Source organism: Adiantum capillus-veneris, chromosome 23 (assembly GCF_014529385.1).
Source record: "Adiantum capillus-veneris isolate H3 chromosome 23, ASM1452938v2, whole genome shotgun sequence".
Taxonomy (NCBI): domain Eukaryota; kingdom Viridiplantae; phylum Streptophyta; class Polypodiopsida; order Polypodiales; family Pteridaceae; genus Adiantum; species Adiantum capillus-veneris.
Window position 1 is genome coordinate 96,193,424 of NC_140953.1, and position 25,404 is coordinate 96,218,827.

The 25,404-nt window shown below is 50.3% G+C and overlaps 3 protein-coding genes across 4 annotated transcripts in view; 1 reads left to right on the top strand and 2 right to left on the bottom strand.

The window, feature by feature from the left end:
- The window catches only part of LOC147428208 (vesicle-associated membrane protein 711-like), a 79,091-nt gene that overhangs the window by 49,827 nt on the left and 3,860 nt on the right, over positions 1-25,404 (top strand). The window lies entirely within an intron of this gene.
- LOC147428209 (uncharacterized) overlaps positions 1-25,404 on the bottom strand; it is a 177,301-nt gene that overhangs the window by 18,406 nt on the left and 133,491 nt on the right. The gene's annotated exons all lie outside the window — the stretch shown is intronic.
- Positions 19,778-23,595, bottom strand: LOC147428212 (uncharacterized). The gene has a single exon (XM_086496476.1). It carries the CDS (start codon positions 23,119-23,121, stop codon positions 22,078-22,080), a length of 1,044 nt encoding a protein of 347 aa, XP_086352602.1. The 5' UTR covers positions 23,122-23,595; the 3' UTR covers positions 19,778-22,077.

Consider the following 25,404-nt stretch of genomic DNA (forward strand, 5'->3'; position numbering starts at 1 on the left):
GTTGTAGTAAGCCACCAATTGCTAGCTGTATCTTCAGATACATGCTAACATGGCGTAGCTTTGAGTGTTCTGAGAAGTTGCCTTTTGGAAAGGCCACTTTGAACTGACGTATGAAAGCTAGAGCCTTGTTGACCATCCTCCTTCCGTTGTAGCATTCGAAATTAATGTCCTTATCTCCAACTTTGAATTTCTTCTTCTTGTGGTGTCGGGACCGCTTCTTGGAGATAGCTTTGGAATCTTTGTGCACAAGGATTTTGTGTCGACTCTTCCTTTGATCCTCGTCTTGCTTTCCTGCTTCCAGTGATTGATCTACAACCTTGTCTAGATGCAACGGGATATCCTCATTAGGAATGATTTTATCCAAGTTCTTCATAAAAGAGTAGTTTGGCGAGTAACTCGGCGAAGAGATTGAATCTTCTTCGTGTTGTCGGGAGGTTCCCACTGCAAGATCCCTCTCCGGCTGAGTTGGAGCCCAGTCTAAGATATGTGTCCATTGGTCTTATGGGATTCTGAGTGGCTTCTCCACCATCTTTGCTTTCCCTTTTTCAATGGTCTTAAGCACTTGCTTCTTGTTGAGCAAGAGCGGCCTGTAGTTCTCTTATTTGTTGTGTCACAAAGTGATGACGTGGCTACCCGTCTACAGAAACCCTAAAAACTTGCAAACCCTAATTTTGGAAACCCTAACCCTAAAACCTGCAAACCCTAATTCTGCTGCCAAAAACCCTAAACTGCAAAAACCCTAACCCTAAAGGCAGCAAGGAAAAAACCTGGAAAATGTGCAGACATGATGACGTAGCACCGTATGGTAGGTCCCGGAAATCACGGCGGATTTTGCGCTGACCTTCTACGGCAGATTTTTGGCTGCTTTTTATTCTACACCAAGGATGGGAGAGAGAGAGAATCTTTTGCTTTATTTTTTGGGAAGCTCAAGAGAGCTTGTGAGAGAAAGAGCCTCTGCTTTATTTATAGGCTTTTGATTTTGAGCTTTTGGGGCTCTGTTTTTGGCATCCCTTGTAAATAAATAAGTGGTTTGGGCTCACACTCTGCAGAGCATCTGGACGCAGAGTCTGAGAGTGAGACCCAACCACTCTTGTACTTTGAACTCTGATTAATACAAAAAGAGATACCGAAAGGGGCGCCAGTCTTTGGGGCCAATATCTCTAGGCTCGAACTCCGTCGGGCCAGTGCAAATCTATTGTGAACTGTGAACTGTTTTGAAGTGGTTATTTGGTGCTGTCGTGGTCGATTCTTGACTTGGAGTGTCCAAGTCTGTTAGAGTGGTATCGGAGCACAGTTGATTTCTCTTCTAGGAGAAATCCGATCCCAATTTTTTTTCCGCGGCACCTATGGCTTCATGCAAGGATCAGTCGACTCCCTCTGCATCCGGATATGCGGGAAGGGATCACAACGAAGATTCCGGCAGAGAGTATGGCCCACCTCGGCCTACTCAGGCGGAGCGACGAGAGATGGAACGTCGTCAATTGATCGGCGATGCAACAAAGATGATGCTCAATTGTGCAAAGGACCCAAAATTTTCAAAATATATGAGCGAGACTTCCTTTCAGGAAGTGCACGAGCAGTGGCAGAAAAGCACACCACCACCCTCGAATGCTCTCAAGAAACCTTCTGCTCGCAAGAAATATTCAGAGAAGGAATTAGAAGAGGTGGTTGATGCACGGATTGCTCAGCTTTTTGACGCACCGAACAAAGCTAAAAGCACGGCAAAAAGCAGAAGAAAAGCACTGACTTCCCGGGATATTTGGGACGTCAGTCGACATTTGATAAGGCAAAGAAACAGAAGAAGCGTGTTCGATTTGAAGGAGTACCCAGTTCTTCTTCTTCTTCTTCTTCTTCTTCTTCTTCTGACAGTTCTTCTAGCTCTTTTGACTCGAGCGAAGAAGACAGAAAAGGCAAAAAGCGAAGCAAGAAACAACGCTTCGGAAAGGGCAAGAAAAAGGCAAAGAAGTATAAATCTCGCCCAGTGAGTGACAGTTCTACAGAGGACTCGTCTACAGACAATTCAGACTCTGATAACGACAACTTTTATGCAAACAAGAAGAATTTTTATAAAGCCAACCAGTATGACTTTCTGGAAGATAAAAGCAAGAAAGTCCGAGAGTTTAAGGAAGGTGGATAGTCAATTAAATCTAACACGTTTTCAGGATATAAAGATGCTTCGAAGGCTTTGTCTTTTATACAGCAGTTTGACATCGCTTTCGCGGGAGGACGCTACTGAGGGCACTCCAAGATTCGGAGAGCTGCCTCTTATTTTAAGGGGAATGCTCGAACTTGGTGGTCCACCCTTCTTTTAAACAAGACTACGCCAGTTAAATGGCTGATTTTTAAGAAGCTTTTTATTTCTTCTTGGCTAACTCAAGAGTATGAACGCGATATACGAGCTGCTTGGAACCATCTTCGGATGACCAAGAGAGATACAGTGGAGGCTTATTGCGAGAGATTCTGGAGCTCTTTTCTACCCGCCTCTTCATTCAAGAAGATTTCGTTCAGAGAACAAATTGAGCGGTTTACCTTGGGTCTACCTACAGAGAACCGAGATCACTGCTTGGAACAGAAGTCAACTTCAATTCAAGAGTTGATGAGTCATGCGAAATGGGGTTTTGCCATTCACTCTGGTAGTTTGACCTACCCCACTGATGAGGTCATGACACAACGAGCCGAACAGACTTCAGCGAATGAAAGTTGAAAGAGAAAGAGCAACCCAGAAAAGAAGGATGCACGATCCAAGCTTACTCCTCAGGAGAGAGCTCGCTTCATCAAGGAGGGGAAGTGCTTTGGATGTGGGGAACATGGACATATCTCCGCAAAGTGCCCTAAGAAGGCATAGAAAGAACAGAATGACAAGGACGACGAAAGGCTCGAGAGCAGCTGAGGAACGTGGAAGAAAAGGCAAGATGAAAACAGGACTGGTTCCAGATTGTGTGGGTACCGATCCCAACACCATGGACGAGAGTACATAACTTTGCCGAGCTTGGGGCAAAGTGAAAGACCAAGAGGACCTGATCTTCTTTGATGGAGGAGCCAAGGCCAACTTCATTTCACCAGAATTGGCAGCGCGGCTCGAGATCACTTCTGATCGGATGGGACCACTTGTGGAGGCAGTTCTAGCGGCACCCGGCAGGGACGTAGCCATTACACCTGTCATTGGCAAACTTCGGTTTCATTGTCAGGGGTATTTGGGGCATCAGGACTTTTACATAATGCCTTTGGAAGGTTGTGATGTTCTCTTGGGAATTCCCTGGTACCACAAGAACAACGCCGTGGTCGATTATCAGGCAAGGAAAGCGACATTGACTAGAGAGAAGGGCAGAACCATTGTACTTCACATTAAACTGAAGGGCGAGTCTGTCCCTATTGTATTGGCTTCGGCCATTTCTAAATTTAATGAAATCCAGTCTGTTTGTTTACTCAATCTTTATGAAAGAATTGAGTGATGAGGATAGGACAAATATGTCTAAACTTGATAAAGAACGCCAAGATTTTCTCCACTCTCACGCCGATTGCTTCTTTAAGGGCCTACCAGGCGAGTTACCACTTGCTCGTCTTCAAGATCATACCATTGATCTGATACCTGGAAGCACACCACCGAACCGGCCAGCTTACCGTGTGAGCCGAGCACAGAATGAAGAGATTATGAACCAAGTGAAAGACCTCTTGGAAAAGGGTCTTGTCCAGCCTAGTACTTCACCGTATTGCTCTCCAGTGTTGTTGGTTTTGAAGAAAGACGGATCTTGGAGAATGTGGATCGATTATAGAGCTCTCAACAAAATCACCATCAAGAACAGATTTCCGATTCCTAGGATCGATGATATACTCGACAGATTACAGGGATCCTCATGCTTTAGCAGGATTGATTTGAAGAGTGGATATCATCAGATCAAAATCGCGTCGGGAGATGTCTACAAGACGGCTTTTCGGATGACTTTTGGGTTATTTGGGTTTTTGGTGATGCCTTTTGGCTTAACTAATGCTCTTGCGACATTTAACCGGATGGTGGACAAGATTTTTCGAGAGTACAGACTATTTGTTGGCACGTTCTTTGATGATATCATTGTTTTCTCCAAGAATGAGGCAGAACATAGAGATCGTCTGCTTCAGGTCTTTCAAGCATTACGAGATCACAAGTTAGTGATTAATGCAAAGAAAAGTGATTTTTTCCTACCAGAGATACACTTTTTGGGACACATTGTGTCAGCAGCAGGAGTGCAAATGGATCCAGCCAAGATAGAGACTATTCGTGATTGGCTCGATTTGAAGAATGTCCATGAAGTTAGAAGCTTCTTGGGACTGTGTTCGTATTACAGGCGGTTCATTCGAAAGTTTGCAAAGGTTGCTTCCCCTTTGCATATCTTGACACAGAAGGAGTCCCTTTCTCGTGGGGATCCACAGAGGTGACTGCCTTTCAAACATTGAAAGAGAAATTGACTATGGGACCAGTTTTGACTTTGCCAGACTTGCAGAAGTCATTTGAAGTATATTGTGATGCTTGTAGTCGTAGTCTGGGTCCAGTCTTAATGCAAGAAGGCCATGTCATTGCTTACGAGAGCCGATTGTTCTCAAGGCCGGAAATGACAACACAGATTTATGAGAAAGAGCTTTTGGCGGTTATCCATGCTCTTACTCAGTGGCGACATTACCTACTCGGAGCGGATTTTACTGTCTTTACAGACCATCAAAGTTTGCGCTACTTCTTGTCACAGAAGCAGCTATCGGAAAAGCAGATACGGTGGGCGAACATCTTGTCACAGTTTCACTTTCAAATTGTCCATGTTCAGGAACAGAAGAATGTGGTGGCAAATGCTTTGTCTCGGAAGCTGTTGATTCTGGATATTTCCGCGATACATCATAGGAGCTTCGAGGATATGGTCGACCAGTATGCCATAGATACAGATTTTGCAGACATTTTCACACGGATATGGGATGGGGAGACAGTAGCGGGATATTCCATTTGGGATGGCTACTTGATGAGAAAAACCATGTTGTGCGTTACAGAGCCGGAGGGAAAAGGTTATGATTGATCATTGAATGCCACTGTCCACCTTTTACGGGTCACCGCGGCATTGCTACCACCATGAAAGGGGTAGAGAGATACTTCTTTTGGTTGAGACTCAAGAAGGATGTGGAAGAGTTTGTGCACAGTTGCTTGGTATGCCAGAAGGTCAAGTTTGACAGGCATAAAGCACAGGGATTGTTACAGCCTTTGCCCATACCCACCCGCCCTTGGGAAAGTATTGCAATGGATTTCATTTTTTATCTCCCGAGAACACAGAGTGGTCACGATGGTATCTGGACTGTTATTGACAGATTTAGCGAGCAAGCTCATTTCATTCCAGTGAAGAACACAGTCAAGCCAGATCACTTAGAGAGATTGTTTGTGGCCCAGATTTTTAGATTACATGGCATGCCTTACACTATTGTCTCCGACAAGGACCCTAGATTTACGAGTTTGTTTTGGAAGGCAATTTGGGAGAACATTGGCAAGCGGTTGCAATTCTCGTCATCGTTCCACCCGCAGACTGATGGGCAATCTGAGATTGCCAATTCAGTGGTTTCAGATTTTTTGAAGTCTTACATCTCGGATCAGAAGACTCAATGGGAAAAGTATCTACCTTTGGTGGAATTTGCGTACAATAACACGATACACTCTTCGACGGGGAAGGCGCCATTTGAGATTGTTGAAGGTGCTGCGAAGGTTCTACCCTTCCTAAGCACGAAAGATAAGATTTTTGAAGCGGATGAGTATACACGAGACTTTTTTTTCCAAGAAAAAGATCCTTTTTTTAGTTAATGAAAGTTGCCCGTAGGGCTACAACCACCTCTGCAAGAGAGGGCTACAACAAACATGATGGGGAGACTCTCCCAATGAAAGAACAACATATATACAATGAGGCTAAATCAAGGGATGGGAGGAGAGAAGAGCCACACAGGTGGTCGGTAGTGCCATCTAAGCACACCCTGGACAATGGTATAGAAAGGCCTAGGGCGCCACAGTCGAAGGAAAGCCTCGCGGCGCTCCCGCATGCGGTCGGAGCTGCCCTGTAGTCCCTCAAGCTATCCTCTGAGAGTATGGATCAGCTCTAGCCAAAAGTCACGAACAGTCTCTGCTGGCGGCACAGAGCGGGCCTCAAAAATGCGGAAACAGCGGGCCCGCCAGATGAACCACAGTGTCAGGCCACTGATGAGCTCCCGACACTCCTCTCTCTCACTGCACCACTCCTGTGGAGTAAGCTCTGTAGCAGGCTGGAGTGTAGGACGCCCCCCCTTATCACTATCATCCTGCTGGTGGAAGATAGCTCAAACTGAAGTGCCGGGCCCGTGAGAGTGGACCAAGCCGCTGCCCCCCAAGTGTACTGTCTAGCCGTGGAGAGAGTAGGCATCAGTCGAAGAACTCATAGCCACACCTGCTGGGCCGAGGGATAGTCCCAAAGACAATGACGCTGACTCTCCACCAACTGGTCACAGGCTGCACATGCGGCCGAGAGACCACTATGCACAAGCCAGCTCCCTACTGCTGTAGCTCTGTGTGCAACCAGCCACCACTGAAACAAAGTGATGCGCCTCGGCTGTCTGGAGTCCCACAGCCTCTGCCAAAAGGCTGCCAAGAACTCGACTGTGAGGCCCTTCTCTTGCCAATGACGTGCTGCAGCGGGGCGGGCCTCTCTCTATGCTGCAAGTATATGACGTCCAAGCCGAACAATGTACTGAAAGAAGGGGACTCCTGGGTGGTCTATAGAAGAGAAGGGGTCCCTCCATAGCCACTCACCAGGATCCCACTGTACTCGTGCCAGTGGACAACACTCCCAAGCCCATAGCCTTCATTGTCCAGTCTCAAGAGCTGCTGGGTCAGGGTCTATGACGCAAGTCCTCCCACAGATGCCCACAACTCGGATCCTCTGAATACAGCACTCTGCTACCTGCGGGGCCTCTACTGCAACTCGCTGTAATCGTCCCCCACCCTAAAGCTCGAAGAACAGGGCTCGGACAGTCTCTGAGTAGGCCCTGACTGAAATGAGAACCTCCAGTCGTGTGAAGGCTCCCATCCACTGGGGTGCTACTGGCTCGAGAGGCATGAGCCACTCAGCTGGAACTGACTCTGAGATGTCCTGACACATGCTCTGCACCCCTCTCATGCCCTGCAGCTTGAAACCTTGCACCTCCTCTGACAAACCTGTGAACTCTAGCCAGTCACCTAGAGAGCGCGTTGGACCTGCTGCCATGGGACCCCAAGAAACATGAGGTCGACTACCAACCAAGTGGCCTCTCTGAGTGCTAACAATGGGGTTCCAAACGAGGGGCTGCCGTAGGCGCTCCTCCGTGCACATCGGCTGTCGCTGCTCCAGGCCTCGCCGTAAGAGCTCCCAAGAACGAAGCAAACTCACAGCGAAGCGGTCCTCCAGTCTCCTGCTCAAACCAACTCGGCGCATCTTTGTAAAGATCCATCTGGTCGAAGGTTGCCAAGGGCCTCCTAACTGAGGCACCCTGGCACGAAGCCTCTGCAACAAGAACTCCTTCCAGGGCTCCTCACCTGGAAGAAGTCCTCTGACTATGAACTTCTCTAGAAGGGCTCTGCTCTGCTGTGCTGGATCAATGATCCCAAGCCCTCCCTGAGAACAACGAAGCGTGATGAACGACCAAGCCACCTTGGCTCGGGCCATCTGAGTGTCTCGTCCTGACCAAAGGAAGTTCCTGATCAGCCTCTCTACCTGGCTGATACAAGAACTTGAGAAGATCCAGCAGGAAGTGATGTACCACATAGTCGCCAACAGCACCTGGTTGGCAACTACTACTCTACCAGCCAGCGACAGACGTGCTGAGCTCCAATGTAACAGCTTTCTCCTGATGGACAGGGGAAGAGGAGCAATCTGTTGCTCGAGAGACAAGTCCAAACCAACCTGACAACCCAAGTACCGAACTGCAGTCCCTGAGGGAATCCACCTGAAACCCTCTCCTTGCATCCAATCTGGCACAGGAGCACTACCAACCGACAAAGCCACTGTCTTTCTCCAGTTGATCAGTGCGCCCGATGCACAACAGAAGGTCTCCGGAGCCTGCTCACATCTGTGAAGATTGGCCTCCTGGCCATCTAAGTACAAGGCTGAGTCATCGGCAAACTCAGCGTCCAGTAGCTCCTCTCCGCGAATAAGGAGTGCTAAGCCCCGAAGACCAACCTGCTGTGACACCAAAAATCTGCTCATCGCCTCCGGATAGAACAGAAAGAGAAAGGGGGCAAGAGGACAACCCTGTCTGACCGAGCGTGTGAGCATGAAGCGCTCACCTCTCCCCCCTGCCAAAAGCACCTGACTGTGATCCTGTCTGTACAAAACGACACCCCTCTGATCCAAGCATTTGAGAAGCCCATCCTGCGTAGAGTGCCCTCTAGAAAGTCCCAGTCAACTCGGTCGTATGCCTTCTCAAAATCGAGAAGAAGAATCACAAGGTCCTCACCACGGAGCCGTGCCAGGGCAGAAGCCTCCCAGCAAGTAAAGATGTTGTCAAGGATACTGCATTCCTTGACAAAACCTGTCTGAGTCCCATGTATAAGGCTCTCTAAAAGTGGTTGAATCCTCAAACTCAGAGCCTTGGCAAGAATTTTGTAGGCTGAGTTGAGGATGGTGATGGGGCGCCACTGTCGAATCTCATCCAAGGAGCCACCCTCCTTGGGAATGAGGTAGATGAGGCCCTCACTCATGCTGTCAGGCATCACTCCTGTGTGCAAAATGTACTGAAAAGCACTACAAAGATCTGGGCCAAGTAGGTCCCAGTACTCCAAGAAAAAGCTGGGAGTCAACCCATCCTCACCTGGACAGCTACCACGAGGGAGGGCCCTCCGAGCTATGTGCAGCTCCTCAAGCTGAAGTGGCATCTCTAGCCTCTAGCGCATCTCCTCTGTCACAAGACATGGCATCTGTGCCCAAACCTGCTCCCTGCATGCATCCTGCCGCTCTGACTGAGGCTCAGCCGACAGTAACTCACGGTAAAAGTCAGTAGCAACTGCACGCATATCCTCGGGCTCACAAGCAAGTGACCCATCAGGCCTCCTCAACTGAATGACCTTGGCATGCGAGTGCCGAGGTCCCACTGTCTCAAAAAAAGCACCAGTCACTCTGTCACCCACCTGAGTCCACTGAGATGCCTGTCGGTGAAAGGCAAACTCATGACGCCTCTCCTCTGTGCTAGCAAGCTCCTGTCGAGCCTGCTGTAACTGCTCCTCCAACCATGGACTGTCTGGATTGTGCTCCTGCATCCTCTGTAGTGAAGCAATGCCTCGTCTGAGATGCTGCTCCGCCTCCCTCGCTGCAGCCCGACGAGCCAGAGACTCTTGAAGAAAAAAGTGGCTAAGCTGAGCTAGGCCTGAGGGCACTCTGTCTGCAGGTGAGACCTGGCTGTCCATGCCCTCTGTCTAGAGAGCCTCTATCCTCTCTCTGAGTGCTGAGTCCAACAAGACTCTCTCTGGGATGCGAAGCATCGTGCTCCCAATCCTCTGCATGTCTGCCACCATGAGGATCACTGGTGCATGGTCCGAGAAGGAAGTCCCTACCAGGATGCCCACTGAACCCCCCAAGTCACTGAAGTGGTCACTAGTGTAGAAGCGATCTATCCGCGATAGGTTCACTCCTCCCACTCTGCGGTCCGATCTAGAGAAGGCAAGACTGCCTGGGGGCCTCACAAAACCAGAGTGCTGCCATGTATCCGAGACCCTCAAAGTCATACAAAACCTCTCCCAAGCTGCCAACTCGACTCCATGCACAGTAGCATGGCTGCCACCAATCCTGTCAGAAGGGTCCTCCAACATGTTGAAGTCCCCTCCTATACACCAATGATCGGCCTCCTATACACCAATGATCGGCCTGCGGCAAAGACTCAACAATCTATGACCAAAACTCTGCACGAGCACTCGCCACATTGGGCGCATAGATGTTCAGGAAGCCCACAAGGCCACCCTGAACCTGCATAGTAATCCACTGAGCCCTGCCTGGCACAATAATCCCTCTGCCCACAATGGCCTGCTGCAATGAGTCCGCAATAGTCATACATACCCCACCCTGGATGCCTATAGGTCCAAAAGCAGCTGACCAAAAGGTATCATAACGTCCTCGCAAAATCTGACCACATCACCGAATGCGGCTCTCACACAGATGGTGCTCCTGAAGCATAAGGAGATCAATCTCTCCTCCCACAAGGCAACGCTGAAGCTCCTGACGCAATCGGCCCCGCTGTCGTTGAAACTGGGGCCCATCTAGTCCGTGCACATTCCATGAGACGATCCTCATGGGGAGTGAGAGAGAACAGATGCTGCCGCAGCAGCAAGACGGGCTATCTTCGAGGCAGGCTTGGATGGGGAGTAATCCGCATCCGAGCGTCCTCTAGATAGGCGTGACTGCAGTGAGTGCCTAGCCCAAGCCCAAGCAGAGCGAGCCGTGCGTAACGCAACCTCCTCTGTCCAGGAGTCCTCATGAATGTATACATAGCAAGGCAAACATTGCGTATCAGCAAAGAAGTACACCACAATGTGCCTACATCCTGCTGAGTCTGGGGGTGTCACCGCAAACTTGGCCAATGGCCACAAAGTCTGCAGCATATCTGTAACTCCAAGTTCTCCCATGTGGTGAGAGAACTCTAAGACCTGTGTATGCAACCATCCCACCACTGAGTCAAGGGACCACTCTGTCTCGGCCCTACCACAGAGGGGGAAGGAGAAACCAACCGCTGAGTCCAGGGCCTCTGTCCCCCTAGCGGCGAGGAACAAAACATGGACCCTGAAACAGGCCGCCTCATGGTTTGCTACGGAATCGTCGAGAAAACGAGTGAACCCGTAGTCGAAGAAGTCCCAGCGGCGTCGGATGTCAATGCTCGTCAGCCCACGAGGGATGGCTGCAAGGGAGGATGTCTGAATCTGCAGAGGGGGCCACAAGAAGGGTTGACCCTCTCTCGCTAGGCGACTCGCGGCAAAGGCGCTGCCAAGAGATCTTCTAGCCACCGGAGAGGGACCAGTCTCCTGAGCCGACTGAGGAACTTGAGCAGGAGGGGGGGGAGAAGGAGCTGGGGAGAGTGGAGGAGAAGAGGGGCGGGATGGGGCGACAGAGGTAGAGAGGCGACAGGAGCAAAAGGCGGGGAGGATGAGGCAAAGGGGGGGAACTCTGGGGAGGAACGGCTGTCGATGGAGAAGCGGAGGTGGGGGTTGGCGCAGGGATCTCCTCCTACTCAAGAGGACCAAAACGGCTCCCCGTGGGAACCCACTCTGCTGAGTAGGCACCTGAGGGCCACTCTGAGTGCAAGGCTGACACTGTGGCCCCTGGCGTCGACGGCCACGGGCCTGCTGCCACCCCTCCTCCGTTGGAGCCCCAGGCTCGGAGTGTGGCTCTGCATCTGTACGCTGTGCCGCTGGCTGTGGTGGCTGCGGGCCAGCCCTGGCAAGCTGGGACTGAGGCTGTGGTGCAGGTCGCGGCCTCCTCCGTGGATAGGCCTTCGCTAGATGGCCCATCTGTCGGCAAATGAAGCACTGGTTCGGGAGACCCGAGTACTCCACACTCTGTCGAAACCAACCCCCACTCACCCGAGGTAAAAAGATAACCTTCGGGAGCATGTGGGTATCTCTGACCAAAACTTGAACTGAGGGAATGCCAGCCGCCTTGGCAGCTACTGATGCTGCCGTGCGAGGTGTCTCCGGGACACTCCCAATGGCGGAACCGATCCTGGAAAGAAGTGGTAGGTACTCCCTCCGTAAACCCGGAAAGCTGACTGAGATGGGGATGTCTGCCTCCTCTACTAGAACATCCGAAGCTAGGTCAAAACCAAGTCGCCACTGTCGAAAGTGGGCACGTGATGCTCGGATGGCCAGTGGACTCATAGCTATGACCTTGGACGCCAACTCGGAGGACTCAAACTCGATCTGATAGTACCCCCGTCCGAGAATCTGGACATCCAAAATCTTTCCCACCTCTGCGAGAAGGCGGGCCTGGAGAAGGTCTCCTCTGCTAGGTCGGGTGCCGAGAATCTTGCAGATGACCGAGGTCGCCTGCAATCGCTCTACCTCTACGGCAAGGCTCGCTTGCTCTGTAGGCGAGAGAGCAAGTCGAATGGTGGGCTCAGCGGGGTCGGGCGAGGGGGCTTCTAGCGAGTCCCTCTATGGCGAAGCTGGAGCCTCCATCTGTGTCTACTGCTGTGGCGTAAGGAGGGGACGACGGAAAGGTGCTGCAATTGGGCGCGCCAACACTGCTCCAAGGAGTGAAAACAAATGCAGAAAGTGCGGAACTCCAGGGAGTATCCGAGGTCACTTAAATTTTAAGTGACTTTAGCAAATTAAATGAAGATCGTGGCTCATACGCGAGACTTAGACACGGCTTTTGCCAAGGTTCGCGAGGCTTTGCAGAAATCTCAAGAACGACAGAAAAAGGCAGCGGATCGCCATCGTCGCGACTTGAAATTGAAGGGGGATGATTGGGTGCTTTTACGTTTTGAGAAGGCACGCCTGAGAAAGAAAAAAAGAAAGGAGAGGCTTTTTCCAAAGCTTAGTATGCGATACTATGGACCTTTCCATATCTCTAAAAAGATAAATGATGTCTCCTTCCGACTGAAACTGCCTGACACTTGGAGGATTCACAATGCATTTCATGTGAGTCTCTTGAAACCTTTTAAAGGTGATGTGCCTGATGATGGGGAGCCCAATGAGCAACCCGAAGTGGAAGAAAACGAGGAGACCCTTGTTCCTGAACAGATTTTGGCACATAAGGATACGAAGAATAAAGGTAAAGTTCGAAGGTAGTTCTTGGTTAAGTTCAAGAACTATCCTGCATTGGATGCGAAGTGGATGGAGGAGGAGGACCTAGTAGATACTCCTCAGATTGTGAAACTTTACCTCGAGGCTTTTGGTTTAGCATAGTCTACTCCAAATGGAACCCAAAATTCAGCTTGGCCGGAGATCTGGTGCAGTGGGATGCACAAGAGGGGAGTTACTCCGCTCCTTTGTCAACAGATGCCTCGATTTTGATACTAGAGTCACTTATTCTCTTTGAGTTTCAAGGATACTGAGAGCTGACAATATTCTGTTGTATGACTTTATGAAATGGAATTCCTGAATATGAAACTGATTTGTTCTTGACTTGTTTGTAAGTGCAGGAACTGATAGAAGAAATGACTGCAGCATTTTGGTCTACTTGATCTCGAATAGACATGGTTGCAATAGGGGTTAGTCAATCGGACATCGATGAGGTCCCGACTGGATCTAGATGCGATTGCTAGCTACATTGTCGATAAATCATGGTCTAAGATCCGAATGAATGTTGAATGTCATGTGATGTCTAGTGATGTCGTGTGATGTGACTGTCGAGTTGGTACATGTGCTAGATGTGTGTTTCTAGTACGTAGGTACTAACAGTCAGTGTCTACTAAGACGGTTTATGGCCTCTGTCTGTTTTGCAGGCGTAATCCAGGGCGATTATAGTGCTTTCAAGAGGGGGGTATGTCACAAAGTGATGACGTGGCTACCCGTCTGCAGAAACCCTAAAAACCTGCAAACCCTAAGGAAACCCTAACCCTAAAACTTGCAAACCCTAATTCTGCTGCCAGAAACCCTAAACTGCAGAAAGCTTAACCCTAACCCTAAAGGCAATAGGGGAAGATCCTGGAAAATGCACAGACATGATGACGTGGCACTGTAGGGCAAGTTTCGAAAATCACGACGGATTTTGTGTTGACCTTTTACGGTAGATTTTTGGCTGCTTTTTATTCTACGCCAAGGATGGGAGAGAGAGAGAGAGAGAGAGAATCTTTTGCTTTATTCAAGAGAGCTTGTGAGAGAGACAACCTCTGCTTTATTTTTAGGCTTTTGATTTTGAGCTTTTGGAGCTCTGCTTTTGGTATCCCTTGTAAATAAATAAGTGATTTGGGCTCACACTCTGCAGAGCATGATGCATCTGGACGCAGAGTCTGAGAGTGAGATCCAACCACTCTTGTACTTTGAACTCAAATTTATACAAAAAGAAATACCGAAAGGGGTGCCAGTCTTTGGGGCCAATATCTCTAGGCACGGAACTCCGCCAAGCCACTGCAAATCTATTGTGAATTGTGAACTGTTTTAAAGTGGTTATTTGGTGCTGTCGTGGTCGATTCTTGACTTGGAGTGTCCAAGTCTGTTACATGTTGCCTGAGCCGCTCCAGCTCTTCTACTTGTTCTGCCATGACTTATGCCAAGGACCGCCTCTCCTTAGGAAAGGAAAAGAGAGGACCTTGCTCCGATACCACTGTCATAGAAATGGAAGCGTGCCGAAGGACAGTCCCAAAGACAGTGACATTGACTCTCCACAAGATGGTCACAAGCTGCACATGCGGCCGAGAGACCACTATGCACTAGCCAGCTTCTGTGTGCGACCAGCCACTGAAACAAGGTGACTCGCCTCGCTGTCTGGAGTTCCACAACCTCTCCCAAAAGGTTGCCAAGAACTCAGCTGTGAGACCCTCCTCCTGCCAATGAGGTGCTGCAGCGGGGCAGGCCTCTCTGTGCTGCTAGTATATGACGTCCCAGTCGAACAGTGTACTGAAAGAACGGGACACTTGGGTGGTCTGCAGAAGAGAAAGGGTCCCTCCAAAGCCACTCACCAGGATCCCACTTGTACTCGTGCCAATGGACAACACTCCCAAGCCCACAGTCTCCAGTGTCCAGTCTCAAGAGCTGCTGGCTCAGGATCGATGACACAAGTCCTCCCACAGATGCCCACTACTCGGATCCTCTGAAATTAGCACTCTGCCACCTGCAGGGCCTCTACTGCAACTCGTTGTAAGCGTCTCTAACCCTGTAGCTTGAAGAAAAGGGATGGAACAGTCTCTGAGCAGGCCCTGACTGAGATGAGAACCTCCAGTCGTGTGAAGGCTCCCATCCACTTGCCTGTACCTCCTCTGACAAGCTTGAAAACTCTAACCAGTCACCTAAAGAGCGCGTTGGACCCGCTGCCATGGGACCCCAGGAAACATGAGCCTGACTACCAACCAAGTGGCCTCTTTGAGTGCTAACCATGGGGTTCCAGACAAGGGGCTGCCGTAGGCGCTCCTCCGTGCAAGTAGGTTGTCTCTGCTCCAGGCCTCGCCACAAGAGCTCCCAAGATCGAAGCAAACTCACAGCGAAGCGGTCCTCCAGTCTCCTGCTCAAACCAACTCTGTGCATCTCTGTGAAGATCCATCTGGTCGAAGGTCGCTAGGGGCCTCCAGCCTGAGACACCCTAGCACGAAGCCGTTGTAGCAAGAACTCCTTCCAGGGCTCCTTACCTGGAAGAAGTCCTCTGACTATGAACTTCCCAAGAAGGGCTCTGCTCTGCTGTGCTGGGTCAATGATCCCAAGCCCTCCCTGTGAACAAGGAAGAGTGATGACTTGCCAAGCCACTTTGGCTCGGGCTATGTGAGTGTCACGTCCTGACCAAAGGAAGTTCCTGATCAGCCTCTCTACCTGGCTGATACAAGAACTCGAGAAGATCTAGCAAGAAGTGATGTACGATATACTCGCCAACAACACCTGGTTGGCCACTACTACTCTGCCAGCCAAAGAAAGTCGTGTTGAGCTTTAATTTAACAACTTCCTCCTGATAGACAAGAGGAGAGGAGCAATCCCTGGGGGAATCCACCTAAAACCCTCTCCTGGCATCCAATCGGGCACAGGAGCACTACCAACCGAGAAAGCTACTGTCTTTCTCCAGTTGATCAGTGCGCAACGATGCACAACAGAAGGTCTCTAGAGCCTGCTCACACCTGTGAAGGTTGGCCTCCTAGCCATCTAAGTACAAGGCTGAGTCGTCGGCAAACTCAGCGTCCAGTAGCTCATCTCCCCAAATAGGGAGTGCTAAGCCCCGTAGACCAACCTGCTGCGACACCAAAAACCTACTCATCGCCTCCGCATAGAATAGAAAGAGGAAGGGGGCAAGAGGACAGCCCTGTCTGACCAAACGTGTGAGCATGAAGCGATCACCTCTACCTCCTGCCAAAAGTACCTGATTGTGAGCCTGTCTGTACAAAGCTGACACCCCTCTGATCCAAGCATCTGAGAAGCCCATCCTACGTAGAGTGCCCTCTAGAAAGTCCCAGTCAACTCTATCGTATGCCTTCTCAAAATCGAGAAGAAGAATCACTAGGTCCTCACCATGAGCCATGCTAGGGCTGAAGCCTCCCAAAAAGTAAAGATGTTGTCAAGGATACTGCATTCCTTGACAAAACCTGTCTGAGTCCCATGTATAAGGCTCTCTAGAAGTAGTTGAATCCTCAAACTCAGAGCCTTGGCAAGAATTTTGTAGACTGAGTTGAGGATGGTGATGGGGCGCCACTGTCGAATCTCATCCAAGGAGCCACCCTCCTTGGGAATGAGGTAGATCAAGCCCTCACTCATGCTGTCACGCATCACTTCTGTGTGCAAAATGTACTGAAAAGCACTACAGAGATCTAGGCCAAGCAGGTCCCAGTACTTCAAGAAAAAATTGGGAGTCAACCCTTCCTCACCTGGACAGCTACCACGGGGGAGGGCCCTAAGAGCCGTGTGTAGCTCCTCAAGCTAAAGTGGCAGCTCAAGCCTCTGACGCATCTCCTCAGTCACATGACAAGGCATGTGTGCCTAAACCTGCTCCTTGCATGCATCTTGACGCTCTGACTAAGGCTCTGCAGACAGTAACTCACGGTAAAAGTCAGTAGCAACTGCACGCATATCCTCGGGCTCAGAAGCAACTGACCCGTCGGGCCTCCGCAATTGACTGATCTTGGCATGCGAATGTCGAGGTCCCACTGCCTCAAAGAAAGCACCAGTCACTCTGTCGCCCACCTGTGTCCACTGTGATATGTTGGTGGAAAGCAAACTGATGTTGCCGCTCCTCTGTGCTAACAAGCTCCTGGCGAGCCTACTGTAGTTGCTCCTCCAACGAAGGACTATCTGGAAGCTGCTCTTGCATCCTCTGTAACGAAGCAATGCCCCGTCTGAGACACTGCTCTTCATCTCTCGCTGCAACCCGGCGAGCCAAAGACTCGTGGAGAAAGAAACGACGAATCTGAGCTAGTCCTGAGGCCACTCTGTCAGCAAGAGAATCTTGCCTGTCCAAGCTATCTGTCCAGAGAGCCTCTACTCGATCTTTGAGTGCAGAGTCCAGCAAGACCTTCTCTGGGATGCGAAGCATCGTGCTCCCTCTCCTTTGCTTGTCTGCCATTGTGAGGATCACTGGTGCATGGTCCGAGAAGGAAGTCCCTACCAGAATGCCAATTGTCCCTCCCAAGTCACTGAAATGGTCACTAGTGTAGAAGCGATCTATCCACGATAGATTCACTCCTCCCACTCTGCGGTCCGAACGAGAGAAGGCAAGGCTGTCTGGGGGCCTCACAAAACTAGAGTGCTTTCAAACATCCGAGACCCGCAAAGTCATACAAAACCTCTCCCAAGCTGCCAGCTCAACTCCATGCACAGTAGCGTGGCTACCAACAGTCCTGTCAGAAGGGTCCTCGATTATGTTGAAGTCCTCCTCCTGACGCAGTTGGCTCCGCTGACTCTGAAACTGGGGCCCACCAAGTCTCTGCACGTTCCATGAGACGATCCTCATGGGGAGCGAGAGAGAACAGATGCTGCCGCAGCAGCTAAACGGGCTATCTTCGAGGCTGGCTTGGATGAGGAGTAATCCGCATCCGAGTGTCCTCTAGATAGGCATGACTGCAACGAGTGTCTCGCCCAAGCCCAAGCAGAGCAAGCCGTACGTAAAGCAACCTCCTCTGTCCAGGAGTCCTCATGAATGTGTACATAGCATGGCAAGCACTGTGTATCGGCAAAGAACTAGACCACAATGTGTCTACATCCTGCTGTATCTGGAGGGGTCACCGCAAACTTGGCCAGTGGCCACAAAGTCTGAAGCATGTCTGTAACTCCTAGTTCTCCCATGTGGTGAGAGAACTCTAGGACCTGTGTGTGTAACCACCCCAACACTGAGTTGCAAGTCCACTCAGTTTGGTCCCTACCGCAAAGGGGAAAAGAGAAGCCAACCGTCGAGTCCAAGGCCTCTATCCCTCGAGCTGCAAGGAACAGAACATGGACTCTGAAGCAGGCTGCTTCATGTTTTGTTGATGGGTCGCCGAGAAAAGGAGTGAAGTTGTAGTTGAAGAAGGCCCATCAACGCCGCAAGTCGATGCTTGTCAGACCACGAGCGATAGTTGCAAAAGGAGAAGTCTGTACCTGTAGAGGGGGTCGCAAGAAAGGCTGTCCCTCTCTCGCCAAGCGACTCGTGGCAAAGGCGCTGCCAAGAGATCTCCTAGCAGCCGGAGAACGCCCTGCCCCCTGGTCGACTAAGGAACTGGAGCGGGAGGGGGGGGAGTAGGAGCAGGGGGAAGAGGTGGCGAAGAGGGGCGGGGGGGAGCGGCAGAGGTAGAGGGGCGGGGGGGAGAGGCGGCAGGAGTAGGAGACGGGGGGGAGGATGATGAGGGGGGGGGGAACTCTGGTGGGGGAGGGGCTGTCGAGGGTGAGCTGGAGTGGGGGCTGGAGCAGGGACCTCATCCTGCTCAACAGAACCGAACCGGTTCCCCGTGGGAACCCACCGCTGCTGGGTAGGCGCTTGAGGACCACTCTGAGTGCCAGGCTGTCGCTGTGGCCCCTGTCGTCGTCGACCACGGACCGGCTGCCATCCCTCTCCGCTGAAGCCCGAGACTCAGAGGGTGGCTCTGCATGCATGCGCTGTGTCTTTGTCTGTGGCTGCTGGCCAGCCCTTGCAGGCTGGGGCTGAGTCTGTGGTGTAGGTCGAGGCCTCCTCCGTGGACAGGCCTTCGCGAGATGGCCCATCTGCCGACAAATGAAGCACTGGTTCGGGAGGCCCAAATACTCCACACTCTGTCTAAACCAACCCCCACTCACCCGAGGCAAAAGGATGACCTTCGAGAGCGTATGAGTGTCCCTAACCAAAACGCGAACTGAGGGAATGCTAGCTGCCTTGGCAGCTACTGAGGCTGCCATGCGAGGTGTCTCCAGGACAGTCCCAATGGCTGAGCCTATCCTAGACAAAAGTGGTAAGTACTCCCTCCGCAAACCCGGAAAGCAGACGGAGATGGGGATGTCTGCCTCCTTTACCAGAACATCCGAAGTAGGGTCGAAACCATGTCTCCACTGTCGAAAGTGGGCTCGTGCTGCTCGGATGGTCAATGGACTCATGGCGATGACCTTGGACGCCATCTCGGAGGACTCAAACTCGATCTGATAGTAACCTCGTCCGAGTATCTGTACGTCCAAGATCTTGCCCACCTCTGCGAGAAGCGGGCCTGGAGAAGGTCACGCAGCTCTCCTCTGCTATGTCAGGTGCCGGGAATCTTACAGATGACAAAAGTCGCCTGCAAGCGCTCTACCTCTGCGGCTAGGCTCGCTTGCTCTGTCGGTGAAAGAGCAAGTCGAATGGTGGGCTCAACGGGGTCGGGTGAGGGGGCTTCGGATGAGTCCCTCTGTGGCGGAGCTGGAGCCTCCATCTGTGTCTATTGCTGTGGCGAAGAAGCGGAAGGAGAAAAAACTCTGCAACCGAGCGCACCGAGCACTATCCAAAGAACAACGCTGCCAGAGCCAATTGCAGGGAAACTTCGGGAAAGAGGTGGGGGGGGGGGGGGGGGGGGGGGATAAGGCGGGCAGGGGGGCAGCAGCTCGAGCGGGCGGGGGGTGGCGGGTGGCGGCGCGAGAGGGCAGCGGGCAGGGCGGGTAGTGCAGCGCGCAGCAGGGGGGGGGGGGGGGGGCAAGGGGGCAGGGGGGGTGTTAGCAGTAGCGAGCGCGCTCCGGGAAGCCAAAAAGATAATATTCTTCTTCATTTTTCACTTATTATTTAATAAGTGACTTTTGTTGGAAACTAGGTAGGGCAAATTTGCTAAGCTACCATAAAAGAAACCTAGCGCTAGCACTTTCTGGCAGAAGAGGCAGCAAAAGTTCCAGTAACTTGCTGTGCACCTTCTCAGCAAGACCAACAGGAGACCCTAGCATTTTCAGCCAACAGAAGCAGCCAGCGTTTTTGGATCTTCTCCTCAGCGTTTCTGCAACAGATTCAGCCTAGCGTTAGCAGATCCTGCCTGGCGTTTTACAGATCCGGCATCAGATCAGCCCCAGCACATCAGCGTTTTCAGTTTTCGGCACTTAGCTACATCAGATTCAGCCCTTAGCCTCGCAAATCTCACCTAGCCGCAGCAGATCCTCGCCATACTGTCGAATCAGCCAGCGTTGTCAGATTCAGCCTGCTGTTCGCAGATTTCAGCATCTGCGTTTTCAGCGCATCGTCGCCATTGCCGTCCTCGCCGACACACTGCCAGTATTCAGCAGAAAGTCAGAAGATTGCAGATTTCAGATTTTCAGCCCTAGCGTTTTCAGATTTCAGCCCGTCCTCGTCGTCATCATTGTCGTCGACATCGTTGGCAAGTCCATTGCATCTAGACCTTTGTACCAGACTTGTGCAATCAATAGCATAGACCTCTCTCGCCATAGAGAGGGGGCCCTTGGAGGAGGGTTTGAGAACCCTATGGTGTTGTATTCTATCTCTCTCTCTCTCTCTCTCTCTCTCTCTCAGCACCTTCATTCACTTTGTTTGTGATCATTGCACTCTCTCACTAAAGGAATGGAAGGCTTTCCCTTCCGTAAGTAAAAGGAACCCTTGAGCACAGTTCAGAGCACTCATCTTGAGCAAAGTTGAACATTCACTTCCGCTGCAGCTTACAAAGATCCCTTTTGTTATCTGCTCGCGTAGGGGATGGACGCCTAAACGAGTACTCCTTGGGTGAAAATTGCTTCGGAAATTCGTCGGAGTGTTGAAATTTGCGTAGGTAGCAACTGCTACGCTTGTCTAAGTGCGCCTATTCTCTGCAGGGACACACACAAGCTGTCACAAACTGCTGACGTGTCAAAGCCCTAAAGAAAGGAGCCAACTTGTAGATGTCGGCCGAGGGCCTAAACCCTGAGAAGAACAAGTTACAGAAGAAGAAGTCCTACCAACTTATGGGGACCCCGTCCGATGGGGCCCCAAGTGACATAAAGATTAAAATAAAGCAGGATCCGCAATTGATGACGTGGCAATTTTTGAAAATTGCGTGGACATGATGACGTGGTAGGCTGTACGGATTTCCGCGTTTTGCGCTGACTGCTGTACCGAAATTCCTTGATTTACGCTGGTAGCTTTTGGCATTGCTTTTGGACTTTTGAGTTTGAAGGCTTTTCATGTAAAACTGCTTTTCAAGCCAAGGGCCTTTAAATATGAGGTTAGGGCTCATTCTCTGGCATGCTTCCTGGAGAAGGTGCAGAGTCTCGAGTATTGGCTTGTACTGTGTTGATGCAATATAAAGAAATACCGAAACGTGCGCCAAGGTTTGGGGCCAATACTCTCTGGGGTGGAATTCCGCCACTCCGTGTCGTGTGTCGTCTCTCTCTCTCTCTCTCTCTCTCTCTCTCTCTCTCTCTCTCTCTCTCTCTCTCTCAGTTCAGTTGTTATTGAAGTCCTAAAAGTTTGTTCAATGTGTTCTTTTCCATTGGCACGTGGTGCCCATCTTGTGACAGTCATAGTTTTTCCATACATCAATCACACGTCGGACGCACACGGGTACGGAAGTACGGAATAAGTACGGATCAGACCACCCAAAATTCCACACGTCAGTCTTAGGATGCTACATAGTAATTGTAGAAATACTTACTGCACCACCATGTTTAAAACTATAAGTTTATAGACAGACAAAAGTTAAAACTTAAAACCATAGAAACTTTAGAAATTAAAAGTGGACTGAGGACTCTGGAGAGTCGAGACTGGAGAGAATCAAGATGGTGCCTCAGACCTCTAAGTAATGATTGATAAAGTAACCTCCAAACTGAAAGGAGTCAAGAGTCAGGACAATAGAAGCAAGCCAAAAACATTCAGGAATCAGGAGTGTAGTCTCCTGAAGGCTGAATCCAAAACATAAGTAGGGAGGCGAGACTAGAGGCTAGAATCTAAACTGTAGACTCTAGAGTCAACAGTGAACAAACACCATACGGGTAACGGCATGCCGCATAAGTAAATGTCAAAAACTATGGTCCAGACTCCATAAGCAAGCGGCCAGGCACAGTGAGCTCTAACTCTCACCATAGCTCACATCCTCATCGTCATAAGCAGCATCATCCTCCTCCTCGTCCTTGTCCTCGTCCTCGTCCTCATCACCACCAACTGAGCATGATGCTCCAATATGACTGGTCCCAGCAATGGGAATAGGCTCTATCGCATCTGTAGTACTCTTTGCAATGGCCTCCTGAATCTCTTGCAAGGCAAGCAAGCGGTCCTCATCTTTTTCCTTATTGAGCATTTCCAATGTGACCTCCATTCTCTCATTGCCGCGCTCTTTGATTTTGGATATGAGCCTCAAGTTCGTGTGTATGTACACAAGCTTCTCTGTATGAGATGGGAGTAGCCTATTTCTTCTCTTGGTATGAATGAGAGAGAAGGTGCTCCAATTTCTCTCACATGGAGAGGCACATGTCCCTTGCGAAAGCACTCTCAAAGCAAGAGCTTGCAAAGCAGGTGTGCAAGCCCCAAAAGTTTCCCACCATTTCACTCCCTCTTGCATCCTCAATGCATCTTTTGCAATTGGATGAGCAAATGACTTGCTTTCAGCTTTATAAATGTCAAACTCATCAATTAGGGTGCCTTGCAAGGTCAAATCACCCTTGGTGTACCTGTCCAAGAATGTCATCCATCCTTCATGCACCTCGCCATCACTTTCTTGCCCTCTTCCTCGCCATATGGGATGCAACATGTATCCAACAGCATGTAACGGTGTGTGCAACATATTCCATCTTTGAATGCATAGATCCCTAATCTCTCTCATCCTTGCAGCATCAATGCCTTGCATGTTTTCAATTTTCTCTACCATGCGATCCGTAAGCTCGTACATAAGCCCCATGGTGGCTCCTTCCCTATCAGCCAAACGGAGAATTTTCAAAATCGGAGCACACATTTTCAAAATCAGCCTTGCCTCTTGCCAAAAGGATGCATTAAACACAATGTTCGAGACCTCAGTAGCCTTTTGAGTCTTGGATCTCTTCATCTTAACAAATTTGTCATCAATCATAAGCTTGCGCATACCTTGCATGCATCTCTCATCCACAAGATTGGCCAACATAATAAAGTACTACGCAAATCGAGTGGCTGACGGCTTGACCAAGTCCTTCTTGCTAAGTTGCCGAAACAATGCCAACACAGTAGATTTTCTTGTCACAAATGTGACAATCTTTGTTGCATCCTCAAGCACTTTTCCAACCCAACCAATCTGTCCAATGTCCTCAAACAAAAGGTCCAAGCAATGGCAAGCACATCTGGTAAAAAAAATGTGTTTCCACTCCCTTTCAATCATCTCCCCAGCACCAACACAATTGGTTGCATTGTCCATGCATACCTGCACAACATTTGCTGGGCCAATCTCTCTGATAACCTGTTTGAGATGCTTAAAAATAAATTCCTATGTCTTTGTTTCCCCAGATGTGTCTACAGCTTTCAAAAACACTGACCCATGAATAGAGCCTGCGCCTAGTGTCAGACCATCCATCACACACTATAGAGCATCCATATCTTTTCCATTTCTCGCGTACACCCATGATTTCAGTCTTTACGCATTTAACCTCCTCATTCAATTCTGTGGTGCGCAAAGCATGATAAGAGGGGGGAACATACGAAGGACCTGCTTGCCCAATAGCTTTCACCATTTGCAAAAAGTAAGGGCTCCTTACTTTCCATGTAGGAACATCCTCGGCATAAAAAACCCTGCGCAAGGCTTGGTCTGCTTGCTTCCGTGTTTGCAAGCCAAATGCACTCGCGAAACCCCCTTGAGAAACCTTCCTCTTTTTGCTTGAGGACCCCACATTGGACTTGGAAGAGAGTTGTTCCCTTAGCATGCGTACTCATTGAAGCACTTCCTTGAGCTTGAGAGGCATCTCCTTCCAAATCATTGACCAATGCATCTACAAAAGCAGCTCTGTCTTCTCCCTCTGGCCTTGCATCTGCATGCAATCTTGTGACAATCTCTACAACATCTGCTGGGGCCTCATCACATGGGCCTCCCACACCATGGCCAGCAATGCCCAAAATATGTGCACGGATACGCAAAGGACCACCATCCCATGAATGCCCACAAAAATTACATTTACAAGTCCTTTTTCCTTTTGGAAGACTCTTCACTTGCTGCACATACTGCCACTCGGGACGCTTGGTTCGGCCCATCTGCAAACTTGCAAAGAATTCGGCTTGGAAGTTGGAACTTGGAAGATGGTGCAACGAGCTTGAGCCTTGTCACTTGGAGTACTGAGCTGGCTGCTGCGCTATGTGTTGGGGGAGAGGTTGGAGGCAAGAGAGAGTGCGACCCGAGGGCGGAGACTCGAGAGAATGGGCGGGCCGCGGGCTGATGTCCAAACCTCACAAGTTCATACACGCTCTGTGACAGTGTGAGTGTCTCTGCAATCTCTGTATATTCTATGCAGAGACATTCGCCTGTAGACTATACGAGCGCGCGGCCAAAATAATGCAGCCGAAACTTTTTTGCCCAAATTTTTTGCCACGCTGGCTGCAGGTACGAAATCCTCTTCCGTACTTCATCCGTACCCGCACCCATACGGCAGTACGGCAGGCCTTCCGTACGCGAACGAAAAAAACTATGGTGACAGTGGTATCAGAGCATCAGGCGTCTGCTTTTCTGAAAGTATACCGGTCCTACCAAAGAGCAGATAGAGCTATTGGAATTTTATTTGAGGTATCTTCGGCCTCCTACCCCGGACCTACTAGCCACTCCCACCCTTACTTCATCGCGCTCCCGTCTTCATCGCTCTGTCTTACATGGCATAAGCGATAAAGAACCCAGGACTTGGAATTCATGGATTCAGCAGAATATTTGCAGTTTCTGCTCAACGAACTTCACGATATTCTTTCACGACATCCTCAGTAGAATCTTTCGATGTTGCAAAGTTTTCAACAATTTTTGACTACATGTTACCCCCTTTGATGCCCCAAGTGGTACCTCCTCCTCCGGCACCAGAAAGTACGAGAGCTTCCAATCGGCAACCTTCTCAGCCGTCTGTTCCGATCGGGGGAGTCTTCAAAAATATGGTGCAGCCATCTGACCCTGATCCAGCGAAATCGCCTTTGCTACCGCCATTGGCCCCACCTCCACCACCACCGCCACCAGGCTACAATGGTTGGAGCCCATATGGATACCCTTACTATCCATACCCGGGATACGCGCCTAACCAACCCTAAGATTTCAAAGGTGGCGGCACGACAGTCAAATTTTTCACTTTTTCCAGGGTGAAAGATCGCAAGAAAGCATTGCAGTTCCTACAGCAATTCGACAACATCTATGCTTTGGGGAACTATACAGAAGAATCCAAGATTTCTCGAGCAGCGGGATTTCTTAAAG

Coding starts and splice junctions, on each gene's coding strand:
- LOC147428212 (XM_086496476.1), bottom strand. CDS start 23,121: ATGTTGGCCAATCTTGTGGATGAGAGATGCATGCAAGGTATGCGCAAG.